Source organism: Penicillium coprophilum, assembly GCF_028826855.1.
Source record: "Penicillium coprophilum strain IBT 35676 chromosome Unknown utg000007l_segment0_segment0, whole genome shotgun sequence".
Classification (NCBI taxonomy): domain Eukaryota; kingdom Fungi; phylum Ascomycota; class Eurotiomycetes; order Eurotiales; family Aspergillaceae; genus Penicillium; species Penicillium coprophilum.
In genome coordinates this window covers 65,941-89,964 of record NW_026622726.1, presented here as the reverse complement: position 1 = coordinate 89,964, position 24,024 = coordinate 65,941, and the positions used below count along the sequence as shown (strand labels likewise).

General features: G+C 50.4%; 9 protein-coding genes across 9 annotated transcripts; 3 read left to right on the top strand and 6 right to left on the bottom strand.

The window, feature by feature from the left end:
- Positions 1-44: 44 nt before the first annotated feature.
- On the bottom strand, positions 45-317 carry N7500_010613 (uncharacterized protein; the record flags this gene model as incomplete). The annotated part of the gene is made up of 1 exon (XM_056681751.1): positions 45-317. One exon carries the CDS (start codon positions 315-317, stop codon positions 45-47), a length of 273 nt encoding a protein of 90 aa, XP_056527160.1.
- Positions 318-899: 582 nt separating this feature from the next.
- Positions 900-3,410, top strand: N7500_010612 (uncharacterized protein; the record flags this gene model as incomplete). Its single annotated transcript, XM_056681750.1, has 1 exon — positions 900-3,410. One exon carries the CDS (start codon positions 900-902, stop codon positions 3,408-3,410), a length of 2,511 nt encoding a protein of 836 aa, XP_056527159.1.
- Positions 3,411-3,876: 466 nt separating this feature from the next.
- Positions 3,877-6,523, bottom strand: N7500_010611 (uncharacterized protein; the record flags this gene model as incomplete). The annotated part of the gene is made up of 4 exons (XM_056681749.1): positions 3,877-4,038; positions 4,175-5,531; positions 5,587-6,305; positions 6,374-6,523. 4 exons carry the CDS (start codon positions 6,521-6,523, stop codon positions 3,877-3,879), a joined length of 2,388 nt encoding a protein of 795 aa, XP_056527158.1.
- A 1,120-nt stretch (positions 6,524-7,643) lies between these two features.
- Positions 7,644-10,491, top strand: N7500_010610 (ATP-binding protein; the record flags this gene model as incomplete). Its single annotated transcript, XM_056681748.1, has 3 exons — positions 7,644-8,286; positions 8,352-10,273; positions 10,333-10,491. The coding sequence occupies 3 exons, from the start codon at positions 7,644-7,646 to the stop codon at positions 10,489-10,491; spliced, it is 2,724 nt and encodes a 907-aa protein (XP_056527157.1).
- A 392-nt stretch (positions 10,492-10,883) lies between these two features.
- Positions 10,884-12,069, bottom strand: N7500_010609 (malate dehydrogenase; the record flags this gene model as incomplete). Its single annotated transcript, XM_056681747.1, has 4 exons — positions 10,884-11,477; positions 11,540-11,784; positions 11,835-11,952; positions 12,004-12,069. The coding sequence occupies 4 exons, from the start codon at positions 12,067-12,069 to the stop codon at positions 10,884-10,886; spliced, it is 1,023 nt and encodes a 340-aa protein (XP_056527156.1).
- Positions 12,070-13,084: 1,015 nt separating this feature from the next.
- On the bottom strand, positions 13,085-13,966 carry N7500_010608 (golgi SNAP receptor complex member 2 family protein; the record flags this gene model as incomplete). Its single annotated transcript, XM_056681746.1, has 4 exons — positions 13,085-13,528; positions 13,583-13,764; positions 13,817-13,916; positions 13,964-13,966. 4 exons carry the CDS (start codon positions 13,964-13,966, stop codon positions 13,085-13,087), a joined length of 729 nt encoding a protein of 242 aa, XP_056527155.1.
- A 547-nt stretch (positions 13,967-14,513) lies between these two features.
- N7500_010607 (uncharacterized protein) lies at positions 14,514-15,183 on the bottom strand (the record flags this gene model as incomplete). The annotated part of the gene is made up of 3 exons (XM_056681745.1): positions 14,514-14,547; positions 14,607-15,017; positions 15,119-15,183. 3 exons carry the CDS (start codon positions 15,181-15,183, stop codon positions 14,514-14,516), a joined length of 510 nt encoding a protein of 169 aa, XP_056527154.1.
- A 543-nt stretch (positions 15,184-15,726) lies between these two features.
- N7500_010606 (putative pyruvate dehydrogenase complex, dihydrolipoamide acetyltransferase component) lies at positions 15,727-17,357 on the bottom strand (the record flags this gene model as incomplete). The annotated part of the gene is made up of 4 exons (XM_056681744.1): positions 15,727-16,797; positions 16,857-17,080; positions 17,140-17,189; positions 17,248-17,357. The coding sequence occupies 4 exons, from the start codon at positions 17,355-17,357 to the stop codon at positions 15,727-15,729; spliced, it is 1,455 nt and encodes a 484-aa protein (XP_056527153.1).
- A 716-nt stretch (positions 17,358-18,073) lies between these two features.
- On the top strand, positions 18,074-23,991 carry N7500_010605 (Arf family guanine nucleotide exchange factor SEC7; the record flags this gene model as incomplete). Its single annotated transcript, XM_056681743.1, has 4 exons — positions 18,074-19,836; positions 19,888-22,163; positions 22,215-23,601; positions 23,655-23,991. The coding sequence occupies 4 exons, from the start codon at positions 18,074-18,076 to the stop codon at positions 23,989-23,991; spliced, it is 5,763 nt and encodes a 1,920-aa protein (XP_056527152.1).
- Between the last annotated feature and the right edge of the window lie 33 nt (positions 23,992-24,024).

Sequence of the window (24,024 nt, the reverse complement as noted above, 5' to 3'; positions counted from 1 at the left end):
ACCCATAGCATCTGCCCATTTCAAGATACATCCTGGTCATGCAATCATGCATCGTCCTCAACCACCTCCTCTCCGTAATTCTCCTCCTCCTTAGCTTCCTGATCTGAAATCTTTCCCTGCACCTTCTTGTCCTCTTCCATGCGCTCCGTAAGGAAGACATTGATTTGGTCCTGCAGCTTAGGAACGAGCGACTGCAGCTCTGAGAGGTGGGCCTGCTTAGCCGCCAGTGTACCGGTTGTGGTTGAGAATACATGTTCAAAGGTCTCAGTGGCTTGAGGGGCGGTGTAGACTGCATTCAGGCTCGTGTTGGAGGCCATTTTGAAATTCCACAGGGAAGTTAGGGACGTTGGGGAAATTGGGGGAATTGTTTAGGAGGGGAGGCAGAGAATAATGTCCCCAGTTATCATTCACCGCCTTCATTACCGCCTCGCTGATCTAAGCCCCGACCTCGGGACTCAGGGCTCCAGGTATAGCTGAATACGGACGAGTAAATCTTACGTTGATGGTACCTGGATCATACGGTAGCATTGCCGAGGCTAATATTCATTGGGTCATGGTAAGATAATAAGACCTAGTCTATATGGGGGCCGCCAGGGCTGAAGGCAATAGGAAAAGTTGTGGAAATATGATGGAAAAGCGAGAGGACACTATGCCAGAAAGACCAATACAAAACTGCAAAGGACGATACAAGGCTGTGAATTGAGGTGTAGAGATATAGGTTGCAAAAGCTTTAAACTGATCACCAAGTCTCCGCATCGTAGATCTGAGATTCTGCCAGATAGAGGTCATAGAGGAAGGGATCGGCGAGTTGCCTAGATGTGGCTTTTGTGACGTTGTAAAAAAAAAACTTCGTGCCTAAGAGATAATTTGTCCGAAAGAAAGAGCATGGACTGTTCGTTATGAATGCTACCTATCGATCCCCCAACTCGCCTGAGCGTCAGCGAGTACCTCCTGCCCCTCGATACCCCCGACCTCCGTCTGATGACGAAGAGGACGACTCCGATGAAGAGGAATTGGTTCGCCCCGGATCCTCCGGTAGTGACGCCTCTTCAAATGTGACCACCGTTTCCGCCGCTCCTATCACTCCGATCAATACTCAACTTCCCTCTGGGAGTTACTTCCCTCCACAACCACGCTCGGCCACTTCACCTCATCAACCTATGCCGAACCCAACAGGGCGAAAGCCCTCTGGCCGGGGACCCTCCATCGAGCTACCCCGGCACCGATCACGGCATCATTCACAAGGCTTCTTTGAGCCATCCCTGCCAACCACCTCCTCCGACCAGACCCCTACCGTGTCAGCCTCCCGTATCGCCGCCCAGGCAGCAATGCAGCAGATGAAAAGGCAACAAAATGTTACGACCCCGATAGAGGATGGTTCCCGTCCTAGGCGCAGTGGAAGTGACTCACCTCCCCTTATGCCTCCCCCATTGCGGGTCAATCAGCCCTCCCCCCAGCCGCCTCTACCATCGGGGAACGTGGCTACGACAGCTGCGAATGTGGTCTTCCCGCGATCTGGTGCTACACCGATAGAACTCCAGCCCGAGAAACAGAAGAAAAAGAAGCTATTCTCAAAGCCAAAGCACATTGGAATCAGCAGTCATAAAGATCTGGGCAAAGACCGTGCTCTTCCCTCCCCGAGCAAGATTAGTGGGTTATCGCGCATGGTCAGCGGCTCGGCTACAAACTTGACCGACTTATCCTCGAACAACTCGTCGATGTACAATCTGTCAAATGCCTCGGTGAGCACGGTTGTCCCCGCAGATCGTCCGCCGCTTCCAGAGAAGGAAAAGGATAAGGATAAGGACAAGCACAAGCATCATTTCCTGTCGAGGCAGAAACTCAAATTAAAAGACCGTGTCGATGACCACTTCAATCTCCCCCTATCATCGGCCTCCAGTAATTCTCGTCCGGCAGACCCCAATGCCCCACAATCTTTATACTCATTCACACCTGCGTCTCCGGCTCCTGGAGCGACATTTGGCAAGTCGGTCAGTGGGTTGGATCTTCTGCATGGCGGTCGAGCACTACGTGAGAAGAAAAAGGAGGAGAAGGCGCTCGCCGAGTCGGAGCAGTTGGAATGGCTGGCTAACAATGCCGGCGCACCCACGACACCTGGTGGCTTCCCAGGCCCGTCTTCGGTTGGTTCGGGGACATTCCCCGAGTCTATTCTTCGGGAGACCTTACAAGGGTTTGGGTTGAATAATATGACCCCAGAGGATGCGTGGGACTTCCTTAAAGCGAAGCTGCTAGTCATCTTCGACGGTGAAGACGTGCGCATTGCCATTGAAGATCTCAACAAGCTGGTGCTGGTTCACCTGCAGCGTTGTGTCCTCAAGAGGACCCCTGCATCTATTGTAATAGATCTGCAAGAACTTCTACACACTGGATTTGCGACTTTGAACCACAGTTCACTGGCTGGCCTCCCAGACGAAAAGCTAGTCCCGCATCTGGTTCAAGTGTGGCTGCTGGTGTTTGGCACGATTCTGCCCTTCATCCAGGCTGTCTTTCTCCCCTTGGATCTTGAGTTCAAGGGCTGTGGATCGTTGATGACTAGCCGAGAAGCCGGTGAATTCTGGGGTGTTCTTCCTGTTGGTGCAACCCTCGACGTGCGAAGTCTAGTCTTGATTGCCTTCCGTGACTGCATCATCATGAATCGCTACGATGCTCTCAAAGCAACCTTTTCCCGGCTCAGCCTAGACTCCATCAACTCTGGATTCCCAACGCTCAGCGTCACAACCAAGAGTACCGGAACTGGAGCCCGCCCGGGCACCGCAGCCTCGCTCGATGCTGGATTAGGCAGCTTCAACTCACAGTCATCCACGCTTCTCAGCACCATCGCCGACAGTTACTCCTCTGATGGCATAAGTGCCCTGGCTAACCACCCACGTCCATCAAGCAGTGACTCTCGCAGCCGTGCTGCCTCGAACACATCTTCCAACGCAGACCCCTTCTTCCAGTCCATCGCATCTCCCTCAACCACCAACAACCGGCCCACGATTATCCACCGTGGCACATCCACTGACTCCTCTCACATCATCACAGAGACCGTCGGTCGCATGCTGCAATGCATCAGCGTTCTGGCCAGCGTTCAGACAGACGACCCTGCTCAAGAGCGGATGGATGTTTTGAGCAAAGTTCTCAAACACAACTGGCTCGGCCGCGGCCGCACAGGCCGTGATCGTCGCGGCTTTGTCGGCGCCAAGATCCGGCCTGTCATGGTCGGTGGGCCTCCTGTCATCGATGATGCAGATTCCCTCACTACGGCTGGCATCAGTATCGGTGCTAGTACTAGTACAGGTGGATCCCGGGGCCGGGGTGACTCGTCCTCGTCGGAATGGAGTTCTAATGTTCCGGGAGCTGGCATGAGTATGCGTAGTGGTGGTAGACGAGAACTAAGTGTTCTCTAACTTTGCGTTTTTCTTCTACTCGTTATGATTGTATGATGGCGGGTTGGGTACTCTGGCAATAAAGGGGCGTTTCTAGTCTTTGAAGGAATTGATATCCTGTTTCGGATACGGCGGATTTTTGGGGGTCCAGCAACATCAACCTACAAGGGCTTCTATAGGATAATTTCTCTATTCTACTCTGTAGGAAATGGTGTGAATCTTACAACTTTTTTTTTCTTTTTTTCAATTTTGTAGATGAAGAGTAACTTTTTTTCGGCCGTTTTTGTGCTTTTCCCTTTTTTTTGGTCCTTTTGACTTGAATGTGAAGTCAAATCCAACAGTAAATCCAACCGTTCATGTTCACATATGGCACCCAGGACCCGGCCAACTAGTCACTGAGAAGAATCCTCGATATTCATATCAACATCCACCAGAAGAATGGCGTCTCACCTCGCCATCCCATCTTAAACATCCAAGGACAAGTGGCTTACTTTCGAGCCCTGCCCTTACTCTTCAAATTGATTTCACCAGACTCCTTGAGGGACTTGTATCGATTCTTGCAAGCCGTGGCGGAAACGTCCCAGCCAAGCTCAGCCGTAATAAAGTCGGCAATCTGTAAAAAGCCATTGTCGTCCGGCTCTGAATCAATCTCACGCAATTTTTTTCAAGAAAAGCTCCTGTTCGAATGTCAGTCATAGAACCAAAAAGAGATACTCTCCATGTTCCATAGAAGCTCCAACGAGCCTCCGGGATTAAAGCCAGGAAAGAGAGAAATGAATACATACATCAAAAACAGGCCAAGCACCAATACTCTCCTTAATCCGTCCCCATCGCTTGCTCAGTGCTCGGGATGTCATAATATCGTCCTCGGCGGGCCTGTTATTGTTCCATGTCGTGGTTATTTCCATCCACGACATTTTCGTCTCTTTCATCTGGGACATCATCTTGTCTGCGACAGGTGCTGTCTCCCATGAGTCTGGAGTTGCGCTGCCCTTGCCCATCTTCTTCGTGCTAGGACTGGGTTTGACGCCAGAGCTGCGCAGACGGCGTGGAGAGACAGTGACCGGAGGCTCTGAAGTATCTAGCTCGGTTTTCATACTGGTTCTGGAACGACGACGGAATGATGTCGAGGTAGGTACAGGTGTCACAGGCTGGTCCTTAGAGCGGCGGCGTGTCGTGGTTGACGTAGACGAAGGGGTTGGGGTCTTAACCCTGGATGAGGCGCTGCGACGTTGGACCGAGGCTGAGGTTCTTGCCGAAGCTGTGGTTGATTTCTCTGAGGTCGAGCTCTTCGTTTTGGGTGAAATGTGCCGGACACGTTTCGCGGCTGAGTCTGGGTATACTTCCACTGACTGCAATGTCTGACTTGAGACCTCAGAAGGTTCCCTGAGGTCAGCAGAGGCAGCTTGTTGGGTAGAAGAGGGTTCAATATGAGCAGGTTCATCAAACTTGAACAAAGCTGGAGGACGCTCAAGGAGAGAAGAATCAGGTGCATCAGGCTCCGTAGGGTAAAGCTTAGAAAGACTGATAGAATTCCAATATCCAGGCTGTAAAGTCTCATCATCAGCATGTTCAGCTTCCATCTCTTTGACAGCAGCTTTCATATCAGCAGCAAGACCATTCAGATTAATGTATCTTTCAACACGTCGCTGATCTTCCCAGGCAGCCACATGCGGTGGATCTGCATGAGGATCGGCCATTTCACGCAGGAGCTCCTGTTCAGATGCTATGATGCGTTCAAACTCCTCGGGAGTATAGACACCCATTGGGTCAATGGTCCGATTGCCGCTGCCGGTGGCCTCTTCGGGGTACATGAATGCGGATGGAATGACATTTGGGTCTTCGAAGGGGGTGATACCTAGCACTACCCCAGAATAATCTGGTTGATGGGGATCCATATAAGGATCCATTGAAGCATCCATCGAAGAATCTAGCTCGGGATCCATTGGAGGATTTGTTGAAGGGTCTGGAGGAGTAGAAAAGACGAGATCGCGAAGAGGAGACCGATAACCACTGTAGCCAAATGGAGCTTCGCCAGAGCTTGAAGGACTCTTGGAAGATGCACTGGGAGCTGGGAGCTCCGAAGTAGGGTTGATATTTGTGGACGCCTCGTCGTAGTCAGAAGAAGACCCATGAGATGTGCTAAAAGCACGAGGCTTAGGAGGACCCATATTGGACCCGGGGGGGCAAAGAGAACTCAACGGATGTCTTTTTGGTATGCTTTAATTGATCAGAGTTGATGTTGGATGGCTGCTCTCCAGAGTTGGCAAAGGACGAAGAATAGTCGTTGCTGACGGGGTCGGGTGGAACAGTGGAGGGAATGGAGTCCAGGGTGGACTGACGAGATCTGCTGTTGACAATCAATTTTATTCTACGAGTGACAGTGGGAGTCGCACTGTTGGTGTGTTTGTTTTCATTCGCAAAATCCGAGCCTGGGCCTGAGTCTGGGGTGGCCTCCCGAGGCCTCTTGAGAACAAGTCTTAGTCTAGGAGTGGTGGATGCCACGTCTGTTGGATATTTGTTTGCAGTTGCAGAGTTTGAATCGGTCCTGGAGTCTGTGGAGGCGTCGTGAGGCTTCTTGACAACCAGCTTTGGCCTAGGGGTAGTGGTTGGAATCACGTCCTTTGGGGGTCCCTTTGCATTTGCAGAAGTTGTATCAATACTCTGGCGCTTTCGAGTTATGATAGAAGCAGGAGTGTTGCCAGAAGAAGCAGTGGCCCTTGCTGCAGGTAGATACTTCTGAGAAGAACTCCTAAGGGAATATCGAACTCGAATTGGTCTGACAGGAGTGGACGGAGCTTGAGTGTTCCGTCGAGGTGACCCTGGATAAGAGGGAGAACTCGATGAATCAGATAAGGTCTGCGAATTGGACACAGGCACAGGAGGTTCGCTCTCGGAATGATTGCCGCCAGTCAACTAAAGGTAGGGGAAAGTATTGTGAGAAAGGATATTGGTAAACGAGAAGATCAAGACTTGCAACTTACAGACGTGACTGGCTCAACAAGCCTAGCACGGGGAGTAGGGCTCTGATTTTCACGTGTTTCTAAACTATCCTCCGATTCATGAACAGATGGGGTGTCGTTGGTTTCTCTCAATTGAATGAAGTCAGGTAATAGATCTTTTCTGTTTTCCATTGTGGGAGGCGACGAGGTGAAGATGATGTTCCTATTGTGTTTTTCTCATTATGGTATACACCCTTTTCACTTGACGACATAAAGAGGACATAACGAGGACGAAGTAATACAAATGCCTTGTTTACTATACCACCTATGGTCCGATGTCAGCGATATGCTTGTTTGCTTGTCTTTTGACCTGACAACCGGATATCTCATATCTCAACATTACACTACCACTACATCGGCTTCATCGCGGCTTTTGAAAACTCCAGTTTAGTTCCTTATACCTCTAGACACCTGATGACTTTCCAGCAGCTAGAAGCGAGCTCTTAGTTTCTAGCAAAAGCAACGGGCTCCTGCTGGGCTTGAACCTCCTTATCTCATATGTTAGAAGACCGGTGATCATACATGAATTCAACTTGTGCCCTTACTGGGTACTCAGCTTTCTTATCCTTTGTATCCGGTTTCAGCTCTTATAATGATAATAACTCTTCATTGCCGGATTCTCGCTGATCTTTGACTGAACCTTGACTCTCATCTCTTTGAATACTTCCCTGAAGAACACTTCCATCCCAGACATCTTTATACAAAGCTAGGTGATACATGGATCTTCATATCGAGTGAAACATGCTCAACCCAACTGTTCCATATGTTCTAGTGTTCTTTCAATGTGCTGATACTACTCAACCTTGGCGCTTAATATGACGAGTGGATTGGCCAGGATTTAGGGCTACTACAGACATTTAGGCCCCAAGACTGGGCAGGTTAATAATAAGTACACCGTATATTTACAATCGGCAGACCAGCACATAGATTCGTGGGGCCGACTGATTGGCTTCAGGCCTGCAGCCTGCGCAGGCTACGCATCACGCATATCGTGATGCGTCCTTTCACATAAAATGCGGTCTCACCCACAGCGCCATTCTCTTTCTTCTTTGCATTTTGGTCTCTCTTTTTTTTTTTGGGGAGGTCTCTTCTGTTTCCTATTTAATCCTATCATCCCAAGTTTTTAAATCTCCAACTCTCTACCTCTCTCACCCTCTCCAATTCTTCCCAACTTTTCCCCAACTTTTCCCACCCCCCCGGCTTACGGTTTCAGCCGCAACCTGCAGCTTACAGCTCACACCTCACAGCTGTCATGGATCCCACTTCCACCCCAGCTGAAGCTAAAGATGAAGTTGTTCCAGAAAATCTGAATGGCTCTGCCCAATCTACAGAAGTCAAAGAAGTCAAAGAAGTCAAAGACGCTGTCGCCACACCGGAAACTACCCCTACCCCTGCCCCTAAACTCTGCAAAAAACACAAAAAGAAGAACAAGAAAAAGGATGAAAGTGATAGCTCTGAATCGTCGTCTTCTTCAGAATCGGACAGCGATGCCGACTCGGAGGAAGAATCCGAGTCGACAGACAGCGACTCCAATGCCGAGAAGCGCAAGCGACATCGCCTACGCAAGGCGCGGGCTAGACGTGCACTCAAGGATAAGAAACGTCGTAAGAAGAGAAAGCAACGGTCGCGCAAGGCGGAGTCGTCCGCTTCGGAATCCGATACGTCCTCCGAGTCAGATTCGGAGTCTTCTACTGACTCCGATGACGAGATAGATGACAAGGCCTTGCGGAAATTAGTCACTAAGCTCAAGCTTAGCAAAAAGCGAGCTAAGAAGCTGCGTGAACTGGCTTCTGAGGATTCGGCCGCGAGTGATCCTGTGGGTGAGACTCGCCGCGAGAAACGGTCGAAGAAGAAGAAGCCGGCTTCCAAGGTGGCTTATAAGCGTGTAGATCAACGTAAGTTTTTCTTCCCAAATCAGCAGGTTCGTAGGCTCGGACCTTTCCTCGCTAACTTGTTGCAGTATGGGATACCACCATCCACAAGTACAAGCTCACTGAAACCGTGGATGACCCCGATGCCGACGAATGGGACCAGTACATCTTCAACATCCGTCGCAAGTTCAACTGGGAGAACAAGTACCTCGAGACTGTCGTTGATATCAAGAGCAAACCCCTACGCGATGCTCTTTCCAAGATCATGGATGGCGTCAAGGGGGTCAGTCTCGTCCAGGAACCCGCCGTCGTCGATCCTAACATGCTGTTCCTCTATCTGGAGGAAACAAGGCAGTACATGAAGGAGTTGAAGAAGCAGTCACGCAGCGAGAAGAAGAAAAAGGCCAGAAAGATTGCTGCCACCAAAGCTGCCCATCTGAAGGTTCTCGTCAAATACCTTGACACGGACTATGCAGACATCAAAAAGACCCTCTACCCGCTGCTTGAGGCCAACACTATCACTTTTGATCTGCTGTGGGCCTTGTATAAGCCCAACACCATTGCTTACACCCCAACTTACGGCAGCTCAGACGAACCACGTGCGTTCAAAATCGAGTACGCCGTCAAAGAGTCCTCCTTCATGAAGGGCCAGTGGTACAGTGTCGATGGGCGCTACCTCGAGTACGACGGCAAGGACTACGGCTTCGGCACCATGTCCGCTGAAGTCGATGCCTTCAAGGGCGCGCGCAAGATCACCAGTCTCGCCTGCTACCCGCTGAAGTACCACCGCGATGCCGAGGCTCTGCGTGCCCGTCTCATCGAGCGCGGCAAGCGCTTCGTCGCCCTCCGTGGTATGAACTACCGCTTCCACAAAGGTATGGCCTTCTACAAGAAAAAGCGCTCCCTGATCATCAAGGTCAATATCAATGGCCGCGTCATGATCGATCCAGCTATCCACCGTCGCATCAACCCTAACTATCCCATCTCCACTGTCCGTCCCAAGGACCCGGATCTCATTGATCCCGAAGATCTTGGGATCAGCGGTGATGAGGGTGGTGATAGTGATGGCTGTTGCTGTGGTGGATCAGACTCGGACTCTGAGCATGGCGGTGCCTCTGATACCCCACGGACGATGTACAAGGTCGTCGAGGATACAGATGGATGTACGCGCGTCGTGGAGGTGGAAGTCGACGAGAACGGCGCGGAGATTCAGAGAGAGAAGATGGATCGCATTGAATGTGCCGCTGCCGATACCAAGGAGCGTGAGTTCACCGAGGAGGAGCTGCTTGTTGCCTCTCCTGTCGTTCTGGGCTTTGCTTTCAGTGAGAAGCTCTGGCTCGAGTTTACTATATCCGGTATCAGCGATATCGAATGGGATAAGGAAGCCTTTGGCTCACTTGTCCTCCCGGCGAACCAAAAGTCCATCGTCAAGGCCCTCGTCGAGTCGCATACCTTCCACGCCGCGCAGAACATCGACGATGTCATCCAAGGTAAGGGCAAGGGTCTTGTTGCCGTACTGCATGGTCCGCCCGGTACAGGTAAGACCTTAACAGCAGAGGGTATCGCAGAGCTACTCCGTCGCCCGTTGTATATGGTCAGCGCCGGTGAACTGGGTACTGACTCGCGAACCCTTGAGGCGGAATTGAACAAGATTCTGGATATTGCCCACTCCTGGGGCGCGGTGCTCCTCCTCGATGAAGCAGATGTCTTCCTTGAGAAGCGCACCATCCACGATATCCACCGCAATGCCCTTGTCAGCATCTTCCTCCGTCTGTTGGAGTACTTCCAGGGCATTCTTTTCTTGACTACCAATCGTGTTGAGACCTTTGACGATGCCTTCCAGTCGCGTATCCATGTCGCTTTGCGTTATGGTGACCTTACTTCCAAGGCGAAGAGGAGTATTTGGAAGATGTTCTTAGAGCGCGTGCGCGCTATTGAGGGTGTGCATATTGCATCTTTCTCCGAGGAGGATTATGATATGCTTTCCAGGCACACACTGAACGGGCGACAGGTATGTTTACTAACTATACACTTCCCTTCTAGCCTACACACTAACCGCTTCACCATCAGATCAAAAACTCTGTCCGTACCGCACAAGCCCTGGCAGTCAACGAGAGCGCGCCCCTCTCCATGGAGCATATCAAGCGCGTGCTAGAGGTGGCCGAGACATTTGATCAAGACCTACGTGGTGGAACGGGATACCTGGACGCCATGCGAAGCTATACTTGATTCATACTTGGTGATTTATGATGATCTGGGGGTTTGATTGCTTGGTATGAAGATTGGTGCAAGATCCGGTATTGAGCTCGCTATTTGCGTTACCTTTCATGTTGCTGTTTTCGTGTTTGCTTGCTGTTTTCGGTTTCTCTCAGGTGCAAATCAATCTGTTGCGACGTCTTTATTTTCTTTTTGCATTGCGGACATGGAGTGAATGAGCCTAGGTAGTTTCAATAGCATAATACGAGTTGAAAATCAATACAGCTCTACGAGTTAGGATCGTAGGTAAGACCAATTTATGAATTAGGATGGATCATCGATCTAGTAAAGAAGATTGTCATACACTTTCATTATTACAGAAACAAAAGTCACGACGAGATATGGATAGTTGTACATGGAACTTTTCAAGGGTTGGCCTTGACGAAGTCAACACCCTTCTGGATGTTCTTCTTCAGGTCAGCCAGGCAGGCATCGAGGAGACCCTGCTCGTACTCGTTGATCTCACCAACGGAGTTGATCTTCTCAACACCGTTGGGGCCGAGCTCGACGCGGGAAGCGAAGAAGTCGATACCCTGGTCCTTGTACAGAGGGGAGTCGACGAAGGTGGGCTCGATGACACCCTTCTCACCCTGGGCGGCGCGAAGAAGAGACTCGGCGAAGCGAGCACCAGCCATGGCCATGGAGAGGGTGGCGGAACCGGCACCATCCTTGGCCTTGACAACCTCGTCACCACCGAACTGGATGCGCTTAACAAGAGCATCGCGGGCCTCGCCGGCGATGGTGGAGTGGTTGGACTGCGAAAGCAGGGGAACGATGGTCACGCCAGAGTGGCCACCAACGACGGGGACAGCCTCGCCGGAGGGGTCGGTGCTCTGGACCTGCGAGATGAAGCGCGAGGCACGGACGACATCCAGGGTGGTGACACCGAACAGACGCTTGGGGTCGTAGACGTTGCGGGCCTTGTAGACCTCAGCGACGATGGGGACGGTGGAGTTGACCTATTAATAATCAATGATTAATAGGGGTTCTCATGTTTGGAGAAATGGTGATTGCGACTTACGGGGTTGGCAATGACCAGGACGTGGGCCTTGGGGGCGGCCTCGGCGGCGGCCTTAGCAAGGTCACGGACGATGGAGGCGTTGGTGTTGAAGAGGTCATCACGGGTCATACCGGGCTTGCGGGGAACACCGGCGGGGATAAGGATGATCTCGGCGCCGCTGAGGCAGTCACGAAGGCCGGAAGCATCGGGGTTGTAACCAGTAACGGTGCTGTTGGTGTTGATGTGGCTCAAATCAGCAGCGACACCTAAACGAAGTCAGTAATTGAATTATATTTCAATTGACATATCATCATACCGGGTCCACCGCGGATATCGTAGAGGGCGAGCTCGGAAACACGGGGGTTGAGCTTCAGCAACAGCGAGAGAGGCTGGCCAATACCACCGGCAGCACCGAGAACGGCGACCTTGGAGGCCTGCGAGAGGAGTTAGTTAAATCGAAAGAGGGATATATATATATCACGTACATTGATGGCGGAGGCCGAGAAGGCACGCTTCTGGAAAAGGTTGAAAGTACGACGAGCGGCGAACATGATTGATACTTTTGGTGAGATGGAGAGGGAAGAAGAAGAGAAGGAGAGATTCCGGTGAAAGAGATTGGGGGCTCCACAACAGTTTCCGTGCTCCCGAGCTCCCGATGCTCGGCTGAGGTTGCCCATGTATATATTGCTAGATGGGTTGTCTTCTATAATTATATTTAGATTTATATTAGATAGAATATCAATGTCCTTTTACTTTGACAAATGTTAGGATCTGAATATGAATCCCATTCCAGGTTATTCTCGAAAAGGTGTACTTCTGCATGTGTTACCGCAACATCTTACCTAGCTAGGTAATTATTTTCATGTGCCAAAGCACAATAGATATGTCTACTTTAGCAATTGGAATATATCTGGAATATATCTAGGAAGACTCTGACGGGAACTTCAATGCCTTGGAGAACGGACCGGTTTAGATGTACGGTGTACGGAGTAAAGGAAGGTATGACAGCCCAGGTAGTCTATATCCCGAGTTATCCCAAGTTATATATATCTATAGAACAGTCCTTTTCGTAAATGAAGCTGCCAGAAAATACCAGAATAAAGACATCTATACGGAATTCCTGAAAAAAAAACCCCCACTGAAAAGACTACTAGTATATATATAAGTCCCCATAAGTGGTCAAGTATTGTTGAACATATACCATGAAGTTCTTGGAACCAATGCCTACGTTGTATATGTACGTACTTGATACCCTGTGAGAAGAATGGGTTCCTTACTGAATCTTAGACCCATGCTAGATATCAAAGAATCATGTCCGATAGGCCAAAGCTGCATGTAGTATACAGATGTACATTTACAGATACTAGACATCGCCAAATAAACATAGACACTTGATTGGCAATAAGAGCATCAATCGCAAAGACCAAACGCCGACGCTGATGAACCCAATACAAGATACAAAACCACACAAGTAACCTCCGGGTAACCTCCGGGTAGACCCCAAGAGCCCTTGCCAGCTCCCAATTACACCCCGAGCAGAGATCATGAACACCAAGTGATATAGTCTTACCGCAAGAAGTGCAGCACTGCCCAGCAGAACAAGAAGAAAATCACCACCCCACCCCAGAAAATCCACTTATCCTGACGCGCCCGCCGCTCCACCATCCGGATTGTATCGCCACTCACACCAAGGGTGTTCGCAACGCTGTATAGCCGCCGTTGCGTACCCTTGAGTACTTCACGCTGCTGTCCCAGGTCGGCAAGGACCGCCCTACCCCGATCCAGGAAATCATCAAGTTGGTTGTGTGTATTGGAAAAGAAGGACTGCTCGCGCAGCGCGGCGGTTTCGCGGTTGTAGTCTGCTGGGCCAGCACCAAACCCAAGACCTGAAGAGGAGGGCGCAAAGGCTGATTTGCTCTGTGGGAGTGAGGACTGGGCGTAGGGATTCTCTGGTGTTGCGGCGTGGTGCGGGCGACGGCCTAGGAGTTCATTGTGATTGGCAACCGATTGCTGATACTGGGTCAGTATTGGAAATACTCTGTGAAAGAATTACTGGGCACATACTGCATCCTCACGTTCCTTGCGAAGTCGATCGAATTGTGTCCGGTAGTCTGTGATCTCATTTCGGAAGTTCTTGATGCGGTCGAATGCCTTTTGTTGTTTCTCGGGAATCAATTCCTTCTTAGAGAGCGCTGAATAGTCATCGACGGTGCGGGAAAGCGATGCTAAGGAGGCTGCAAGCTGGCCTAGGAGCTTCAAGTCAATATATTGGGTTGCAAATAGTCGGTAGGAGCGCACCTTGTAACGCGGGCGAGGAGGTGGTCGGTGACTGTGAAAAGGTGTCCAGATCACGGCGGATAGACGACGATTGCTTTAGAGCAGAGTTGAATAGCGAATTCTGTCCCAGTCAGCTGTGTAAGTCCATCCCAGGGAACTGCAATATACCATGTTGTTAATGCGGCGAACAATATAGATTAGACTCTTGAATTGCTTATACGCCTGTTAGTCGTGGGAAATAGAGAAATGAAACTAAGAGCAGGACAGAGTGAGGGATGAACAAGCTCCCGAACTAGTGACTTTATTTCCACAAACACAAAGGTGGATATCAACTGATCCAACCCGAAGGCCAGATGGTCTTGTTTGGGCCCATTCTGACGTAGTTCACCGCCTTGGTCTACGCTGCATTCGATGTCAAGTACAACATACATCTGTAAGCCCTTGCGATATTTTGAAATTCCGCAAGGTATCTTATGTTCAAATATCGACCGGTCATAATCTCCGACAAACTCCATCTGACATAATCTGTCATATATGTTACGATTGCTTGAACTTCCAAGGAAAATGATATCGTCGTTAAGGCACTGATACAGTCACTCCAATCCGACTCCATTCTCGCCAAATGAACAAAATGCAAAACCACAGAAGAGCTGGGATGGTATATCAAGACACAAAGCAATTAGGCAACACCAAACATAAGAGATGAAACGCCGTACATCTATTTAGGGGGGAACTTGTTCTGCAAGAACCACCTAGACGATGGATTAGCATCGTTCTCATACTGATCAGTCCAAGAATATATAGAACTTACTTGCTGACGAAGTAGTCCACCGCGCCAAAGACCCCAACAGCACCAGCAGAAAGTCCCACTAGCTCCCAGGAGAGATTGCCCCGCGCGTGTTGCTTGTAGGCACCGAAACCGAGGCCTGCGCCGACCACAGTTGCAATAGCGGCATTGGCAATGAATACAGGGTTGCCGCTGTTTCCACAGATGCCACTGCTCTTCGCCTTGTGGGCCTTGGCCTTCTTCTTCTTTTCCTCATTCTCACGCTTTTCCTTCTCCTCGGCTTCGCGCTCTATCCGCTCCGCCTGGGTGGTGGTTTTCACATCATTCTCGAGGAAATCGGACTCCACAGTCTGCACATGGGGACCATCAACATCGATCAACGAGGCCGTGCTCTCGGATTCATCGTGGTAGACTCCGCCCACAGGGGGAGCGCGACTGGTGCATATGTTAGTTGTGTGTAGTGGATACTGAAATATTATAGATAACTCACGCCTGTTTCATTGTTAGTGCTGCGATATATACATAGGGGCTTAAACACTTGAATACTTACATCCTCAGGGGACTGCTTGGGGCCCTTTGCAGCTGCGTCGGCGTAAGACATGTTGACTTTATTGGGAGTTGATTATTCTGAAGAATCGAGGTTAATGGTGAAAGATAGAAGAGAAAGGGGACAAAATACCAGAAACGTTTGATGTGAAGAAAGTTCCGAGGGGGAAAGGAAGCATTTATACCAAGGAAGTTGCTATGACATCATTGACCTGGCATGAATCTGGTTGAATTTCGGTTGTCTTCTACCTTGTCCACGGATATATACAACATGAACCCTTCTAGATGATATCCTAGGAGATTCCTATAAAAGATACGTGATATACCCTCCAATGATAATTCCATTCAAAAAGAAATATGGAAAATGCCCTTGACCTCAGACCCTTCGCCTCAAGCCACTTACGTTATAAGGTCAACATCCCAAAAACATACGATATAGAAGATAAAAATGAAGAAATTCCATTGAGGGGATTTAAAGCTGCTAAAGAGATCAAAAAATAAAACAACAACAAATGAGGACCTATGTAATGGTCGTGTGGGAGAGGCAAGGTGTTTTAATACAGATTACAGACAAGTCAGAACGAGAGGGCTTTGCTATTTACAGCAGAAGCTCCAGAGGGTTCTCGACGACCTTCTTCAGCTCCTTGATCCATTCACCACCAACAGCACCGTCAACCACCTTGTGGTCGAAGCTACCGGTCACAACAATCTGATCATCCCACTCGGTAACGGTGCCTTCCTCGGTCTCGACGGGGATAGCAACCTTGCGGGTGGTGCCAACAGCCAGGATACCGGCCTGCGGGGGGTTGATGACAGCGGTGAAGCGCTCGACAGCGGGATTCATACCCATGTTGGAGATGGTGAAGGTGCCACCCTGGTACTCCTCGGGCTTAAGCTTGTTCTCGCGAGCACGCTTGCCAAGGTCCTTGATCTGCTTGGAGATGCTGGAGAGTCCGAGACCCTGGACGTTCTTGACGACGGGAGTGATCAAACCAGAGGGGGTAGACACAGCGACGCTGATATCAGCGGTGGTGTGCTGACGGATCACGGCCTGGCCGTTCTCCTCGCGCCAGCTGGAGTTAACCTGGGGGACCTTCAAAAGGGCAACAGCGCAGGCCTTGACCAAAAAGTCATTGACGGAGAGCTTGTACTGACCCTCAGCGGAAGCGTTCAAGGCCTGGCGGAGCTTCAGAAGCTTGGTAACCGAGAGAGTGGTCGAGACGAAGTAGTGGGGGTTCTCGGCCATAGACTGCTTCAGACGGTTGGCAATGGTTTTGCGCATCGAGCTGACGGGGATCTCCTCGAAGGTAGCCTCGGCGGAGACAGCAGTGGTGGCGGGCTTGGCCTTCTCAACGTCCTCCTTGGTGATGACACCACCACGACCGGTACCCTTGAGGCCCTTGATGGACACACCCTTCTCGAGGGCCAAGACCTTAGCGGCGGGGCTGATAATGGGCTCACGGTCAAGACTGGGCTGGAGCTTCTCGTCCGAAGTCTCGGGCTCTTGCGCGGCGGGTGCCTCCGCAGCGGGGGCCGGGGTTGAGGGCTCAGCGCTCTTGGGCTCCTCCTTCTTCTCAGCGGGGGCAGGCTTGTCACCACCGGCATCAGCCAGGGTGAAAGACTCAAAGGCAGAGACATCAGCACCTTCCTCAACAAGGACGGCAATGGGCTATACAACGCAAGTTAGATTGATGAATCCCCACGGAGAGAAGCTGGGAAATTTCTTACCGAGCCAACAGCGATATCCTTATCACCACTTTCCTTCAGGATCTTGGCCAGAACACCCTCGTCCTGGAACTCAAAGTCCATCTGTGCCTTATCGGTTTCGATCTCTACCAGGACATCACCGGGCTGGAGGACATCTCCAGCCTTCTTCTGCCACACGCCGATGTTTCCAGCGGTCATTGTCGGGGAGAGTGCCGGCATGCTGATGAGTGTGTGGGGAGGGAAAGCTATGGATAGAAATATTAGAATTGGTGTGTGGCATGAAAGGATGAATCAATTGCCATACACTTGGAGGCATAAAAGCGGGAAAGAGCAGAGAGCGCAGGCACTTGGGTCCTAGTGGAAACATCGTCAGCATCAACTCGTAATCACAATTGATATTGGTCAGACATACTGAATCACCTCCTGGAGCTTGGAGGAGACCTGGGGCCGGCGCATAGCAGCGGCACCTCTGGACATGAACATAGCGCTCGGGGTGCGCATCCGGATAGCTGACGCAACCATGGTGTCTGAGACTTGTTGCGATTATAAATAAAAAATAAAGAAATAAAGGCCCTTAACGCTGAGATGAAAGAAGCAAGAGAGCCCGGCACAGAGAAATCGTGGAGGGCTAAGAATGGATAAGGTTGGGGTGGAAGGAGATGCCTCTAAATCACGAACTTTTCTGTTGAGCTACCTGTGGCTCCCGGTGAGAGGAGCGGCAGCGGCCTCTTCCGATATAGTCACGTGCTGTAATTTACAGTCTCAAGCTGGCTGGTATTGTTTTTTGGGGGCCAATGCATTGCTCACCGCCTTATATATGTACCTAAAAAGGACATTAAAAAGCGCTTGGAGATAGGTTAAATCTAGGAGATACCTGGCCGAAGATATCTTATTATTAAACTATTTAATTTAACTTGAGATATATCAAAATTATATCGAAGAAGGGCGGATAATACCGACGTTCATATGCATGTAAGATGAATAGTATAGGTTTACAGAACCAGAAAAGCAATATTCTGCCAGTCAAAAAAGCCGGTGAGAACCCTCGGCATGTCCAGGGGTCCCGATATCCCAGGGCGGCCAATATTTGGCTGAGGTAAGCATGCATTAGTCCCGATTCGGAGAAGACACGCAGCCCCCGTCCTTACATGTCATTGCGACTGTTTCGAGCTTCCCCACGTTTGCTCGTTCAATGTTTTTGATCTAATTAGATCACTCCGCCCGGAGTCTCCTTGACCATGGCGGACACTGACCCTGGCTCCGAGCCCACCCAACCCGTTGACATGCCTCAGAAACCCGTCGAGACCCCCGACATATCTCCTACAGCAACAAACTCCGAGCCTACACTACCCGAGCAGACCGAATCACAAGATTCAAACCAAGAGGAAAATGCGGAAGTAGCCGATGGCCAGGAAGATGAAGAAAAACCCGAGGTGCCCCTCAAGGACGAGCCTGAACAGACCGAACAGGAACCCCAAACAAACGGTCCACCCACGATCCAGGAACCCCCTGGGGAAGGCAACAATGCGGCAGAAAGCAGACTGCGATCGGATTCGCGGTCAACAACTGCTACGTTTATGACGCAGCGATCTACCCCGGTCAGCTCGACTGTCTTTATCGTGACGGCTTTGGACAATATCGCTGCCTCGCGGGACGCCCGGAGGGATAAAACGCTGGAGGAGGCCACACAGGTCGCCCTGGCCAATATCAGGCAACCCGATGGGCAAGCAATTGATCCAGAGTTGATCTTTCGCCCTTTGCATCTGGCAAGCAAAGCCCTCAGCATTCCTCTGCAGGTAACTGCATTGGACTGTATTGGAAAGCTGATCACATACTCCTATTTCGCATTCCCGTCCGCCGAGACAGAAAACAAAGACACCCGCGAACAACCTCCACTTATTGAACGTGCTATCGATGCGATCTGCGACTGCTTCGAGAATGAAGCCACGGCGGTTGAAATTCAACAGCAGATCATCAAATCGTTGTTGGCAGCGGTCCTGAACGATAAGATCGTCGTGCACGGAGCTGGTCTCCTGAAAGCCGTCCGCCAAATTTACAACATCTTTATTTACTCCAAATCCAGTCAAAACCAACAGATCGCTCAGGGATCGCTCACACAAATGGTCAGCACAGTCTTTGATCGAGTACGGACACGCATGGACCTCAAAGAGCTCCGAGTGCGAGAGCTGGAGAATCCATCCTCAGTCCTCGATGCATCGGCGAGTGATGTGGGCCAAATCTCGGAGGCGGCTTCTGTGTCTGTGGCCGATCAGCCCGTGAGCAAAGAGCCTATCACCGAGAAGCTCACCCTACAGAGCTTCGAGTCGCCCAAGGAGGTTACCACTGTCAATGACAACGCGCCAACTACAGTCACGCGCGCTAAGCGGCGGTCAACGACGAGGTCAATGTCTGGGATTCCCGAGGAGAGAGATGATGATAGCTCAGCCGAAGACGACGTGGACGAAATTTATGTCAAGGATGCCTTTTTGGTTTTCCGGGCGCTCTGCAAGTTGAGCCATAAAGTTCTGACTCACGAGCAGCAGCAAGATGTCAAATCCCAGAATATGAGGTCGAAGCTCCTTTCGCTGCACTTGATTCACTATCTCATCAACAATCACACCGCAACATTTATATCCCCGCTGGCAGCAATCAAGAACAGCTCATCCAGCGTGGATGGAATGAATCTCCTTCTAGCTGTGAGGCCTCATTTGTGCCTAAGTCTAAGTCGCAATGGCTCTAGCGCCGTGCCTCATGTCTTCAAAGTTTGCTGTGAGATTTTCTGGTTGATGCTGAAGGACATGAGAGTCATGATGAAAAAGGAACTTGAGGTGTTTCTGAAAGAAATTTATCTAGCTATTCTTGAGAAGCGTGCGGCTCCTGCGTTCCAAAAGCAGTATTTCATGGAGATTCTGGAGAGGCTAGGTGGCGATCCACGAGCTCTGGTTGAAATCTATCTCAACTATGACTGTGACAGAACCGCGTTGGAGAACATCTTCCAAAAGTATGTGTTCCTGAATTCTTGCTCTTCTCCGACATGAACTAACCTCGTTAGCATCATTGAGCAACTGGCCCGATACTCGAGTGTGCCGGTTGTAACAACATCTTCCCAGCAGCATCAATACCAAGAACAGCACACTAAAATGTCAAATATTGGTTCCGAATGGCACCATCGAGGAACTCTTCCTCCTTCGTTGACAAGTGCCCATATTGTCCCTACTCCGCCGCCTCTGATGCCTCACATCCCACCAGAGTACGGATTGAAGCAACAGGGCCTGGAGTGTCTTGTGGAGATATTGCGCTCATTGGATAACTGGGCGACGCATCGTATTGATGAACAGCCTGAGGCAGCCATCCCATCTAAGTCTATGGAAAACTCCCGTGAGTCCCTGGACACAAGCGTGCTTGTTTCACCGCATCCTGAGTCCTTCGAGACTGGGACGGGCCGCTCCACACCTAGGCCTGAAGACGACCCAAACCAGATTGAAAAAGTCAAGCAACGAAAAATTGCTCTCACAAATGCCGTCCAGCAATTCAATTTCAAGCCCAAGCGGGGCATTAAGGCCTTCCTGAAAGAAGGCTTCATCAAATCCGAGTCCCCTGAAGAGATTGCCAACCTTTTGCTTCGCACGGATCGCATTGACAAAGCAATTTTGGGAGAGTATCTTGGTGAGGGAGAGCCGCAAAACATCGCCATTATGCATGCTTTTGTCGATCTGATGGACTTCAGCAAGCGACGTTTCGTTGAATCCCTGCGCTCGTTTTTGCAGCATTTCCGCCTGCCTGGTGAAGCCCAAAAGATCGATCGGTTTATGCTGAAATTTGCCGAACGATATACAACCCAAAATCCCAATGCCTTTGCCAACGCCGACACCGCATATGTGCTTGCATACTCGGTGATTCTACTTAACACAGATCAGCACAGTTCGAAAATGAAGGGTCGCCGTATGACAAAGGAGGACTTCATCAAGAACAACCGCGGGATCAATGACAACCAAGATTTGCCAACCGAATATCTTGGAGCCATTTATGATGAGATTGGAAGCAACGAAATCGTGCTATACACCGAGCAGGAACATGCTGCCAACCTCAACCCTCAACCCGCCGCTCCTACTGGTCTTGCCACCAGAGCTGGACAGGTGTTTGCTACCGTTGGACGAGATATCCAGGGTGAGAAATACGCACAGGCTTCTGAGGAAATGGCGAACAAGACAGAGCAACTCTATCGTTCCCTCATTCGGGCCCAGCGCAAGACAGCGGTCAAAGATGCGCTTTCCCACTTCATTCCCGCAACATCAGATCGTCATGTTGGGTCAATGTTCAACGTCACATGGATGTCTTTCCTATCTGGTCTGTCTGCACCTATGCAGGACACATCGAACCTGGAAACCATCAAGCTTTGCATGGAGGGCCTCAAACTGTCCATCCGGATCAGCTGCGCCTTCGACCTAGAGACTCCTCGTGTGGCATTTGTGACTGCCTTGGCAAAGTTTACTAACCTCGGAAACGTGAGGGAAATGATGGCCAAAAATGTTGAGGCCCTGAAAGCATTGCTCGACGTCGCCTTCACCGAGGGCAACCACCTCCAGGGCTCATGGCGAGATGTTTTGACATGTGTCAGTCAACTCGATCGCCTTCAACTCTTGAGTGATGGTGTCGATGAGGGATCGCTGCCTGATGTGTCAAGGGCACCTTCATCAGGAGATACCTCCCGCAGGTCCATGCAAAGCACACGACGCGCTCGCCCTCGCTCTGTGAATGGGCCAACCGCTTTCCGCCCAGAAATTGCTATGGAGAGCCGTTCGGCAGATATGATTCGTGGCGTGGACCGCATTTTCACCAATACTGCCAATTTATCCCATGAGGCCATTATCGACTTCGTCCGAGCCTTGAGCGAGGTCAGCTGGCAAGAGATTCAATCTTCCGGTCACACTGATTCGCCCCGAACCTACAGTTTGCAGAAACTTGTTGAGATCAGTTACTATAACATGACTCGTGTCAGGATTGAATGGTCTAAGATCTGGGATGTTTTGGGTCAGCACTTTAACCAGGTTGGCTGCCACTCTAATACCACCGTTGTCTTCTTTGCTTTGGATTCGCTCCGGCAACTTTCAATGCGCTTCATGGAGATTGAGGAGCTGCCTGGCTTTAAGTTCCAAAAGGACTTCCTCAAGCCTTTCGAACATGTGATGGCAAACAGCACTACTGCTGCTGTCAAGGACATGATTTTACGGTGTTTGATCCAGATGATTCAGGCTCGTGGCGACAACATTCGTTCTGGATGGAAGACCATGTTTGGTGTCTTCACAGTCGCAGCACGGGAACCTTATGGTAAGCATCGCTGGTTCAATTATTCCATCCACTCGCTAACGCGTCAAATAGAGGGAATCGTAAACATGGCTTTTGACCATGTCACCCAAGTCTACAACACCAGATTTGGCGTAGTCATCACCCAAGGCGCCTTTGCAGATCTCATTGTATGCCTAACTGAATTCTCAAAGAACTCCAGGTTCCAAAAGAAATCGCTTCAGGCAATTGAGACCCTCAAATCTACCGTCACTAAAATGCTACGGACTCCAGAATGTCCCTTGTCACACCGTGGTGCCTCGGCGGCCATCTTTCAGGACAATGGAACCAACCTTGCCAAACAACTTACTCGTCAATCACAAGAGGAACAGTTCTGGTATCCGATTCTCATCGCATTCCAGGATGTGCTGATGACGGGGGATGATCTCGAGGTCCGCTCACGGGCACTCACATACCTCTTTGACACGCTAATTCGACATGGTGGCGATTTCCCCAGGGACTTTTGGGATGTCCTCTGGAGACAGCTCCTCTACCCGATCTTCGTGGTCCTTCAGTCTAAGTCTGAAATGTCCAAGGTTCCGAACCACGAGGATCTTTCAGTTTGGTTGTCCACGACAATGATCCAGGCGCTACGGAATATGATTACCTTATTTACGCACTATTTCGATGCTTTGGAATATATGCTGAGCCGCTTCTTGGAACTGCTGACATTGTGCATCTGTCAAGAAAATGACACAATTGCACGAATTGGCAGCAACTGCTTGCAACAGCTGATTTTGCAAAATGTTGCAAAGTTTAAGCAGGAGCACTGGTCCCAGATTGTTGGGGCATTCGTGGAGCTCTTCAGCAGAACGACTGCCTATGAACTTTTTACGGCTGCCGCATCGATGTCCAAGCCAACAGAAACAGTTAATGGAAACCCCACACAGTCTCCAGATGCCCCTATAGCAACAAAAGATTTGCCTGATGCGCTGCAGCCCAATGGATCCCAAAGCACATCGTCTCTCCATGAAAGTGGTGATCCTCCTGTTCAAAGTGAAGCCCGCGCCGAGTTAGAAGATTATCGCCCTCAGTCAGACCAGCAGCAACCAGCGGCTGTCACTGCAGCCCGGCGTCGTTATTTCAACCGCATCATCACGAACTGCGTTCTACAGTTGCTTATGATTGAAACGGTCCACGAACTTTTCTCGAACGAAAATGTCTATGCACAGATTCCCAGCGTTGAGCTTCTTCGGCTCATGGGGCTTTTGAAAAAGAGTTATCAGTTCGCGAAAAAGTTCAATGAGGATAAGGACTTACGGATGCAACTCTGGCGCCAAGGGTTCATGAAGCAACCTCCTAACCTATTGAAACAGGAGAGCGGCAGTGCCTCTACCTATGTGCATATTCTCTTCCGAATGTATCATGACGAGCGAGCGGAAAGACAGAGCAGCCGCGCAGAGACAGAGGCCGCACTCATTCCGTAAGTTGATTCTCCCTGGCTTTCCTCCCTTTGTTCACTACTAATTCCATTAGACTCTGTGCGGATATTATTAGCAGTTTCGTCCGCCTCGAAGAGGACACCCAGCACCGCAACATCGTCGCTTGGCGCCCGGTGGTGGTCGATGTTATTGATGGATATACCAACTTCCCGCAAGATGACTTTAATAAGCATATTGAGACCTTTTACTCCCTCGGAGTTGAGCTTTTGAGCCGTGACCTCAACCCGGAGATTCGTGTTGCCCTCCAGTCTCTTTTGCGCCGGATCGGTGAAGTCCGACTGGGCATTGCTCCTCCCAGTCCCCTGGACGTCCCCATTAGCCCGCGCAGCTCCGTCTCCCAAAAAGTCTCGCGCCGCGATAGCCAGGTCTGAGACACTGCATGATTTTTGGATATCCTTGCTGCG